The following is an 11,481-nucleotide window of genomic DNA, read 5'->3' on the forward strand; positions in this document are numbered from 1 at the left end:
GGTTTAATGTCTAACCATGGAACTTAATAAAATATTATTGTATAATACTGTAGTTTTCTTTTAGAAGCTGCCAGGTTGCTTCTAAAAAATTCAGACAGTATTTTTAGAGAAGTATTTGTGAAATATATTAAAAGATTTCAGGAAAGCCCTGCAAAGGAGGAATGTGGAAGATGCTATAGAATTAAAGTGTAATTGGGACCCCTCCATTCAAGATGATGATTCATTCTCACTGAGGGATTATCAGGTTATCCCTGGTGATATTAAATACAGTAGACTTCATTTTAACCTTCTTTAGGTATTTCAGCCCTTTACATCTTAAGAACTTCAGAATTTATGTTTTTAATCCAGTCTCTTCTCTAATGCATATCTCCAATCTGGATTATTTAGCTTTTTGTGTCCACATACAACGCATAAATTCAATAAAGCATCAGTATTAAAATGCTATTTTACTTAATTTTGCATTGGCTAGAGAGAATTGACAGCACCACTTCTCATTGAAGTTATGTAAACATCTGAAACTTTCATTTGATATCACCCATACTACTTCCTAAATCATCTTTTTTTTTTTTTCCCTCCTTCATCCTCAGCTGCTGCTGCTTACTTGTTCCAAAGGCAGCTCTCACCCACCCCAGGCTACCCAAGTCAGTATCAGCTTTACGCAATGGAGAATACACGACAGACAATCCTAAATGACTACATTACCTCACAGCAGATGCAAGTCAATTTACGTCCCGATGTAACGAGAGGCTTATCTCCTAGAGAGCAAACTTTAGCTCTCCCGTATGCAGGAGCGAGAGGTATGCCTGTGTTTTTATGATGTTCTTTAATGTGTTTTGGATATGTGGTGTGGTCTGGTGGATTGGTTTGTTTCTTTTGTTGCTGCTTGCAAATATATGTGTTTGGATGAATGGATGGATACATGCATGCATACAAGTGCAGATATACAGATGTGTTTGCGAATGAGTTGTCCTACATCTAACTGGCTTTTGTGGAAATGAAAACTATGTATGTAATCAATATTGTTAAAGGGAAGGCTATCAGACTTATCAGTGTTCAAGAAGCTGGATTTCTATGCTAGTTTAAATTGAGATTCAGAAGAATATTTAACTCATCTTCAAACTGCAGAAAAGAGAATTGTATCAAAATGAGAACTTCAAAATTAAAATAAAAGCAACAGCTAAAGTGGTAAGGTTTGTGAAAAACATGGTGATTGATTAAAGATGTTATGTTAGAGAGTTAGCAAATATGTGTGACCTGTTGCAGGGTAGGGAAAAGCCCAAGTCAATCTGGACATTTAACAGCAGCAGGAAGGAGCTATTAAAAGTACAAAGGCATCTCGCAACAGTGTAACACCTCAAATAAAGAAAACTGAAATCTTGACAAGTCAGATGTAAGACCATAAAGGTCAAAAAAACGGAGGAACAATTTATAAAGCCAAATGAACTGGTAACTTCTTCAGAGACACCAGAAGCAAGACACTTGGCAAAGAAACTGTAGGAACTGATAAATCATCAAAACTCAGAAGTAATGCTTTAGAAGATAAGGCCATGACAAAAAAAGCAAAGCAACTTCTTTGCAACTCTGTTCACTATGGAGAGATTTATATTTCTGTGATGAAGATTTTCTTTATGGGACATGACTTTGAAGAACTCTTTCACATTGAAATGTTGAGCAAAGTCTTAAAAAAACTAATAAAATGAATAGTTATGAATCCTTGAGGTTATATGGCATTCTCCCAGGAGTTACAAACCTTACAGGAAATAGTCAATCTACCAGCCTGATTACTGGATAGGATAATCTGTCCATTGAGAATGGAAGATAGCAAATGTGAGGGAATTAGGTTGGTGGGACTAATTATCTTGAGGATAAGATATAAGATCCTGTAGTGTTTTAATTGGCTGGAGATGAAAGGATAAGTGGTTTTTGTAGTGGGAGAAGTTATAGTGAAGTTCCAGTGGGACTTGTGCATTTCAACAATTCATTTCATTTTATGAACGTAAAAGATCTGGAAAAGGGAGTAAATGATGTCAAGTAATATCATTTTGCTAAAAGATGGGATTATTGAGTAGAGGTGAAGTGTATTTTTCTGAAGGGCAATTAAAGGGAGTGCTAGAAATGCAAATTCTGACTTAGTATGTTCCTAAATTGCTGATTGCCGTATCTAAGAGAGTAGAACCATCTGGAATATAGTTCTGCACTTGCCTTTTTCTTATATTTTTTTTCCACTAAACATTCACTGCTGTCCATTATCAGTTAACAGAACATATATAGTGTGTAGAACATCGGTCCATCCTTGAATAGCCATTCTTACACACGTCATCTCCTAACAGGAATTATTGACCTGAACAATATGGCTCCCACTATCTTAGTGCCTCATCCTGGAGGAACAAGCACACCACCCATGGAGAGAATCACGTATATCCCTGGTACCCAGCTTACGTTCCCTCCCAGGCCGTACAATCCTGCTTCTCTCTCACCAGGTAAGAGCTCTTACGATTCAGTAATGTCTGTAATTGTGTGACATACTGAGATAATTGACAGTCTTTATTTAGCTTCCATTAATGTCATGTTTTGATGTTTTCTCAGGCGATGCTTTTTGCATGCACTTCTCACTTGGATAGCAAAGGTTTTCTTAATGATATCCTTTATAGTTATATTAGCAGCTGAAGGAGCACTGACAAATTCAGAATGTGCCTCATTCTGTCAGGTCTTTATTTATAGTCACTTGATTATGATTTCACTAACCTCATATATAATATGTTGAAGGGTGAAATTTGGGTCTATAAGCTGCCTAGTTTCTAACTGTGTAGAAACCACTTTAATAAAAAGCCGTTGAGCCTTCCACTGTCACTGTATGTTAAACTTTTGTCTTCCTAGATAAGTGGATAGTCTTGAGTGGAATGAAAATGTATTTGGGAAATTCTGTTGTAAATGGAGGGCAGAATATATTGGCAAGTGTTTACATCAAATTCTTTAACTTGAGTATCTCTTTTTGCTACTTCATTTTATCTTGTGGACCTTCCAGGACACCCTACACACCTGGCAGCTTCTGCAGCTGCAAATGCTGAAAGGGAACGGGAAAGGGAGAGGGAGAAGGAGCGGGAAAGGGAGAGGGAACGTGAGCGAGAGCGGGAACGGGAGCGAGAACGAGAGAGGGAGAGAATAGCTTCAGTCCCTGCTGAACTTTATCTTCGACCAGGTGAGTGCACATTGCTACATTTGGATCAGTTGTCTTGTGGACTGTAACTGCTCATTTTCTATAGCCAGTATTAGCAACATGCAGCTTATTAACAACACATTACAGAGTTTGGATTTAGTCTGCACTTAAGGCAGGTTCCTATTAGCTAGCAGTTCTGATCATAACTGCAACTTGAACAACTACCAGGCTTCTTGATCTTTCCCTCATAGCAATATAGTACTTAGGGAATGGTGTGAATTCAGGCTATTGGTAGCACAACTTGCATGTCATTTAGAACATTGTAAACACACTGCTACCATTTAAACCTTTAATATACAGTCACATCTGGAGTGGTGGAGACAACAAAGAAAGGATGTGGAGGAGGCAGCATTGATACATTGTTATAGGAGTGATCTATTTTTTGTTTGTTCCCCTCCACTCGTATGTTCTGCAGGTACAGAGCAGCCTGGCAGACCTGGCAGTCATGGATATGTTCGGTCCCCGTCCCCTTCAGTTAGAAGCCAGGAAAACATACTGCAGCAAAGGCCTAGTATTTTTCAAGGAACCAATGGGACAAGTGTCATCACACCTTTGGATCCTGCTGCTCAGCTACGTATCATGTATGTTTTATATGTTACTGTTGCAGAGATATGTTTTCTAATATTTGAGCTTATTAAAAAGTGCATTTAGCCTGAGGAAAATAGTACAAGGTGAGGGTATGCCACTGTCTGATTGCTCTTGGATTTATTGGAAATGATCTAATGCATTTTCACTGGTCCAGTTTGGATAGAAATTAGTGTCACAAAAGCTTCGCTTTGCACACATGATATGGCTCTAGGTCCTTCCTTCATGTGATGTAATTCAGAATATTCCATGTTTGCCAACAGGCAGCTCACCCCTGGGGCTCCCTCTATTACTCAAGGGTTGCCAGCTTCCCGTTACAATACTGCTGCTGATGCCCTTGCAGCACTAGTAGATGCTGCAGCCTCTGCTCCTCAGATGGAAGTTGCCAAAGCAAAAGAGAACAAGCACGAAGGAACCAGGATAGAAGAGAATATAGGACGCCGGTCAGCTGTGGTTACTGAACAGCAGCAGATGGAACAGAAGACACTGGAGGTAGAAAAGAGACCTGTCCAGTGCCCCTATACATCTGCAAATTTTTCTGGTGGCAAGTCCCAGGGACAGTCTTCATCAGTAGTCTATTCAGAGGCTGGTAAAGAGAAAGGACCTCCTCCTAAATCCAGGTACGAGGAAGAGCTGAGAACTCGAGGAAAGACCACAATTACTGCTGCTAACTTCATAGATGTGATCATCACTCGACAGATTGCTTCAGACAAGGATGCACGAGATAGGGGCTCTCAAAGTTCAGATTCTTCCAGTAGTTGTACGTATCTTAGTAACTACCTACTTCTTTGCTGTCTGTCTTAGCCTTTTAGAGAAGTAATAAGATGTGAAATGATTCTGATGCTTAATGATAAAATATTCATCTCTGCACAGTAGAAACACCTCATAGACAAATACTAGTTTTTCCATATAGTCACTCAAGATTCTTACAAAATCAGATTTGTTTGCTTTATTCAGATTCCATATTACAACATGAAATGCAAGATAATAAGACTAACCTTATCAGAAGTCAGGAAACTTAAAATTATTTGGTTTACATTGGAATACTGTTTTGTGGAAGTATTTGTATCACCCTGGTTATCATGAGAAAATGAGTGTTTTGACTTTCATTTCACTGGTGTCACTTTAATGGAAGCGCTACTGTTGCTATATATAGGCAACAAAAATTTTCTGTGGTATTTACACCTTATTCAACAACCTTTGCTTGATATTCAGTATCTTCCCACCGATACGAAGCTCCTGGAGATGCCATTGAGGTGATTAGCCCTGCAAATTCACCTGTACCTACTCAAGAAAAGCTACAGCCCTATCAACAAGAGACACCTAAGCCAAGCCAGGCAGAGAGTAAGTTTATCTCCACATGCAAATATTTTTACAATTATCTTGCTTATATTTACCAGCTCCATGAACTCATAATAAAGTTTAAAATATGTTGAGAGTCTTTAATTGACTGCTTACCACATTCTTAACTTTTTAGAAACTTCTGTTGGAAGTGTGTTGTTGCAGTGATCTGTGGAAAAACTAGAGCAAATGTACTGGAACTGACACTTGGCATTAAACAGAGCTCCTTTACATTACACTGTAGCTGATTTAATAAGAAATTTATTTTCAGTGTATTATTTAAAATTACTGCATATTGATGTTGATGCCAACAATTTTTTACCTATTAGTAAAGCTCAGACTATCACAGTACAGTTTGCAAGTAAGAAAGGAGCTGAAATTCACCTGCATTGTGGAATAAATCTTTATTTATCTATTCTAAATTGTAGGGCGTATATATGAGGGCGGAAAAGGTGGTTATCAGACAAGATACCTAAATTTTAATACAGAAACAACTCATCCTTTAAATTTGTAAGCACAGAACTTGCAAACCTTGAAGCTTCAGTAATACCATGTTAACAGACTAACCTTTTCTTCTTCAACTAGATGACCCAAACAGGCAGTATGAGGGGCCGATTCACCGCTATAGGACACAACAGGAACCCCCTTCACCCCAACAACCTCCACCTCCCTCTTCCCAAGCTGAAGGGATGGCACATGTGCCCAGGACCCATCGACTTATCACCCTTGCTGATCACATCTGTGTAGGTTTATTTGCATGCATCTTTTTAGATGTGAAAAGTTATATTTTGATGATGAAAACAGATGTTTTGGAACATAATACCAATTCTGTAATTATTAGTTTTACTTGAGGATATTATACAATAATGTGTCTGAACTTAAAATCATCTCATTTGTCACAATTGGTCTTATATTCATCTAGTTCATGAATTTGTATGCTCTGGCCAATGTCTGACCAAGATCTCTTTTCTGTTTTTTTTTTTTTGGCTGCCATCAGCAAATTATTACACAAGACTTTGCTAGAAACCAAGCAGCTTCTCAGGCCCCTTTGCAGCCTCCCACCACTACATTCCAGAATTCCACCCCTGCTCCAACACCCGTTTCTACCCGGGCAAAGACATCGAATCGCTACAGCCCTGAGTCACAGTCGCAGTCTGTCCACCATCAGCGGCCAGGTGCTAGAGTGTCACCTGAAAATCTGTCTGACAAGTCCAGGGGAAGGTAATGCATGTATTTGGTTTAACTGCAAATACATTTAGTGCCCAAATATGATATTTATAAAAAGTAGTGCAGTAACCTTGATGTAGATCAGAAGTATAGGTCTTTTTTGGTCTTTTGGTCTACTTTTTTTAGGCAACATCTGTCTTGCACTGTTTTTGACAATTGCTTGGCTCCATAACATAGCTTATAACTGATTTCCCTTCACTACTTCTGCTTAATTTCTAGTCTTTAGAGGGGGTGAAGATACTTAATTACTTAAAACTTATCAGAGTCATTATGGACAATTCAAAGTCATCTTTTTGAGATTACCAACCATACTAAAGCATGTAACATGTATAACTAGACATAAGAAGTTATATAACAACTGGAATGCAATTACATGCCTTAACTACTGCTTTACATGCATTAAGAGTACTTACCTGTCTCTAAATTATGGATGTAGACCTGGAAAATCTCCAGAGAGGAGTCATGTCTCTTCAGAGCCCTATGAGCCAATCTCGCCACCTCAGGTCCCAGTTGTACATGAGAAACAGGAAAATGTTCTTTTGCTTTCCCAAAGAACTGAGCCTACTGAACAGAGGTATGTGTAAAACTACATTTTAAAAACATTATTCTGGATCTTTGTGCACCAAGCAGTATCTTTAATAAAGATACCACAGGCAAGTTGTTAATCACTGCTGACTCTTTTGCACTAGCGTTCAGAACTTGCTACTTGAGAGATGCTTTGAGAAGCCTGAATGAAATGTCAGCTGTACATATTCTGTCTTAAGTTTTTTGGTATAAGCAGTGTGTTCTATGTCATATCTGATAGAAAACTTTATAATGAAACTCCTTGTGGGAGCCAGTTCCATAAACTGAAGTGGTTTTGGGGAAGGTGCATTTTCTACAATTTTTATTAAATAATTCAGGCTTCTCCTGCCTGATGGTCTTCCTGGATACTGTCCTGGTGAAGCCTGGAAGAACCCCAGCTTCTAACACTCCTGATTCTAGAGCAGCTTATCGCATGAAGTACCACTAAGCTAAAGAGTTTAAGTTCCAGGAGGTGTGAAGGGGGGTGTCTGGAGGTTCATGCATGGGGCAGCCCTGTTTCCCAGGGCTATTTTCCTAGGCTGCCAGATCTGCAACATAAAACTACATGGGATCCATCGATGCTGGTGTCTTCAAACATCTGGCAAATAAATGCATGTTGGAATGGATGCTTCTGTCATTTGCTTTGCTGCCTGCTGAAGAAGGAATAGCTCCCAGTGTGCTCACCATGTACTTTATTGAAAGTTTATGCAGGTGAAATTGATTCTTTTTTTCTCTTTTTTTTTTTTTTTTTTTCCCCCTCCATTCTGCAGTTGCTGGCAGGGTTGTTACTGTCCATGATGGATATTAACTAGATGTGAAGGAATTTTCAAGAACATGGCAGGGAAGATTGTACTTTTTAGAATTTTAAGGATCTTGGCCTAGGAAACCTAGAGTCTTTGTCTCTTTACTTGTATGGAGTGGGTTGGTTTTTGTTTTGTTTTTTAACTAAAGCTGATTTTCCTGGTTGCTACTGCTTAAACACACTCAAGTATTCTAAGCGCCACAGTGAACATACAGTTGATCATTTTTATTCACTTTTGAATACAGCGCAAGTTGCTCATGACCCTGCCATTAGCTTAGATTTTTCACCTGAAGTTCTTCATGTTTTAGGTTTGGGGGTTTTTTGTTTGTTTGTTTTCTTTTTCTTAAAATTCTGTGACTAGAATACTACTGCTTTTATCATCTTTATAAATAGCCTACAATTTGTGTATTTTAAGATCTGAAGAGAAAATGCAGCCCTTGTCAGTTTGACATTTACTTCAGCAATTTTTTATGCTAACATGGCAGAAATTATGTGCAGAAAGTGTGCCAGCTACTGTGAATGCAAAACTGGTAAGGGATATAAAATATAAAATGTGGATCCCTGTCTGAATTTGTGCCATAGAGCACAGATGGATAACTGGCAGCTCTTGAGCCAGATATGAGTCCATAAAGTTATTCTACCTGGTTTCTGAGAATGCCTGAAATAGCTTATTTGCTCGGACCATGTGTGACAGGATGGGTGAGTAGACTGAAAAAGAAATAACCCTTTTAGGGGACAAGAGGGAGAATATGACTGTAAATAGGATGAGCAGCTAGCATGACTATTTTGGCTTCTAGCTTAAACATCTTGTCACCTACTGATTTGCAGTGCAAACTTCAGCCAGCGTGCAGGTTGCAAGGCAGAAGTAGGCACCATTGAGGTAATCTGTAAGAGCATCATCTCTATACCGCTCTCCAGCACAGACAATGATATGCTCTTTTTTTCCTGTGAGCTGTAGAATCTTAAACCCTGTTCTCTGGTTAAAGCAGATGATCTTGGAGAGTCATTAGGCTTGTCCAGTCCCCAAAAAACAGGCTGAGGAAAGAGTCTTAAAGCTCGTATGAATGTTGGCAGTTTCTGCCCGACTGCTTTTGGAAAGATTTAAATGTACATCTTGAAAAATGTTCTCTCTCTTTGACACTTGTTGGTCTTGACAGGACTGACTCTCGCTCTCCGGGTAGTATAAGCTACCTACCTTCATTTTTCACTAAACTTGAGAACACTTCACCAATGGTAAAATCCAAGAAACAGGAGATATTTCGAAAGCTGAACTCATCTGGTGGAGGTGACTCTGACATGGGTATGCAAGACTTCCCTTTTCACTGATTTTTTCCAGCTTAAGCTTTACTTGACCGCCATCCAGAGATGTCCTAACCTAAATATGTGTCAAATAACATATGAATGAATATAAATCTATGAATATAAACCACATATATAATATTAATAGATTTTTTTCTTTTTTCTTTTTTTTTTTTTAAATGCTGGTGTATGTAGGACTGTCACATTGAAGCTTTTTAACGCCTAATTTAAGAGATGGAAATGGTTTCTAAAAACCATGGAAAAAAACCCACATAATTAACGAGAGAGTTGTTAAAACCTGACATTCTTCTAGTTAACTTTGTGCCTGTAGTTTGCTTGGTATCAACATTAACTATTATACATTCTCCTTTTTGGAAAGGTGTTTTGAAACCGAATGTTTTGTGTTTTCTTGGCCCTTATTATTATGTCTGTTAAAAAGAGATATCTTAGTATAGTTTCAGTAATGGATATTGACATGGTGGGATATGATACTAGAACTGTATTTTTATTTTTCTCTTAGAAACCTTAACAGAACTTTGTATCAAAATTATGACTAGTGAGAGTTGAAGCTGTTTGTGAACTTTCCTTTGCTGCCAATACTATTTATAGAGAGAATTCAGTGTTATGGTTTAAAACCTTTATTGTCAAATTAAACATAATGTAGGTAATGAGGGGGTTGTGGTGGTTTAGTCACTCCAAAGTTGTTGCCATTTATTTTTTTTTAATACATACAAATACTCAGTCTGTAATATTCAGCTGTTAAAATTTGTATTTAGCAAATCAAATGCAGCTTTGCATTTTAAAGTACATAGATTGTGAAATTTTAAAAAGTGAGTCTGCCTCCTTAAGTAACATCTTTACGAGACGGTTAGCCATGACCATGAGAGATACTTTTACCCTGGTATAGATCATTTTCCTGAAAAGACATAGATACACATTCATTGTAGACTGAGAAAGAAAAAAATGAACATTGAAAATAGTTCAAAACTAATTATACCTTGTGCATTAGGACTCGGAGTGATCGCTTATAGTGATCATCAGTACTGAAAAACTCAATGAAATGTTGTGTTCTAATTGCAGCAACTGCTCAGCCAGGGACTGAAATATTCAATTTGCCAGCAGTCACTACCTCAGGTAAGTTTTTCAGTAAAAGAAAACATATGTTTCAGAGAACATAAACCAATGTAATATCTTTCATTTATACACTTTGGGGAGTCCAGTGATTGAGGAAGGTCATCAAAATTTAAAAGGTAGTATCCTACATGAAAATTTGTTTCCTGTATTGTAGGGAAAATGACCAAAGGAAGCTTCAGAAAATATTTAAAGCAAGAATGATTTATTTATGTATGTTCTGCAAATCTTACACAGAGGTAGATAAGTGGTTAGCATCTCACTTAAACAGAATTTAAATATAGTGTAGTTCGACAAAACTTAAGCTTAGTTTGTAAAATGCAATTTACTTTATAAACTGGGGTATTTAAAATACTAACTTTTTTTTCCCTATGATAAATACATAATAAAACCCACCAACTTTCTATGAGACAAGGAAATTAAATATAATCCATGGTTTTACTCTGTTAGAGGCAAGTGAGGTAGAGAACTGAAATGTGGGAGATAACTGCTACATCTGAATCCCGAGATGTCCCACAGATTGCCTTTACATGATTTTGGCCAGTCACTGCCCTTTGTGGTACAGTGCTTCTGTCTTTAAAATGGAATAAGTACTGATCTCCATTAATTTAGGTGGAAGACAAGCTTTTGGAATAAATACTTGCCACGCATCACACTTCATAAGACAAATTAGTATGAATTATTACAAGAGAAGTATCCTTCTGGTTTCTTCTCTCATCACTGAAGAATAGCTGCAGATTTTACTTAATACAGTCAGCATGCTAAGCTTTCTTTGCTATTTAGAAAAAAAAAAACAACAAAACAAACAGTAAAAGTTACCTTCTTGCAAAGAGAATGACATTCAGTGGCACTACTGACATAGCTCTTCCATGTTTGCTGGCATGTCTAACTTGTAGCCATTGAGAGCTGCTTTGTTGCATGGAGCTTTGTGTTTTAAAAAAAATTTCATCTTTGTGTTTTTTCCCCTCCCCTTTCTGCCTCTAAAACCTTCTCCCATATCCTTTTGTAATTTCTGAGACACGTTTTTTGCCTCCCCTCCCACCTTTCCCTGTATGTTTTCTTTTATCTCCCAGGTGCAGTCAGTTCTAGGGGTCATTCCTTTGCAGATCCTGCCAGTAATCTGGGTCTGGAAGACATTATTAGGAAAGCATTGATGGGAAACTTTGATGACAAGAGTGAGGAGCATGGAGTTGTAATGTCACAATCTATTGCGGTAGCACCTGGCAGTTCCAGTGCTGCAGTATCAGCAAGTAATGAGACACGTAGGGAAGAAGCTAATCCATCACCAAATTCAGGTGAGGTATTGCAATTCCTA

The 11,481-nt window shown here is 37.9% G+C and overlaps 1 protein-coding gene across 2 annotated transcripts in view; it reads left to right on the forward strand.

Annotated features, from left to right (window-relative positions):
* The window catches only part of NCOR1 (nuclear receptor corepressor 1), a 73,466-nt gene that overhangs the window by 58,123 nt on the left and 3,862 nt on the right, over positions 1–11,481 (forward strand). For both annotated transcript variants that reach the window (XM_033004695.2, XM_042791567.1), the window contains exons 34-45: positions 588–797; positions 2,331–2,480; positions 3,026–3,199; positions 3,633–3,798; positions 4,066–4,562; positions 5,018–5,146; positions 5,729–5,886; positions 6,141–6,364; positions 6,807–6,944; positions 8,894–9,036; positions 10,116–10,169; positions 11,240–11,461. In XM_033004695.2, coding sequence (XP_032860586.2) covers positions 588–797; positions 2,331–2,480; positions 3,026–3,199; positions 3,633–3,798; positions 4,066–4,562; positions 5,018–5,146; positions 5,729–5,886; positions 6,141–6,364; positions 6,807–6,944; positions 8,894–9,036; positions 10,116–10,169; positions 11,240–11,461 — 2,265 coding nt within the window. The remainder of the gene's footprint in view (positions 1–587; positions 798–2,330; positions 2,481–3,025; positions 3,200–3,632; positions 3,799–4,065; positions 4,563–5,017; positions 5,147–5,728; positions 5,887–6,140; positions 6,365–6,806; positions 6,945–8,893; positions 9,037–10,115; positions 10,170–11,239; positions 11,462–11,481) is intronic.

Source organism: Tyto alba, unplaced genomic scaffold (assembly GCF_018691265.1).
Source record: "Tyto alba isolate M040663 unplaced genomic scaffold, T.alba_DEE_v4.0 Super-Scaffold_19, whole genome shotgun sequence".
Lineage (NCBI taxonomy): Eukaryota > Metazoa > Chordata > Aves > Strigiformes > Tytonidae > Tyto > Tyto alba.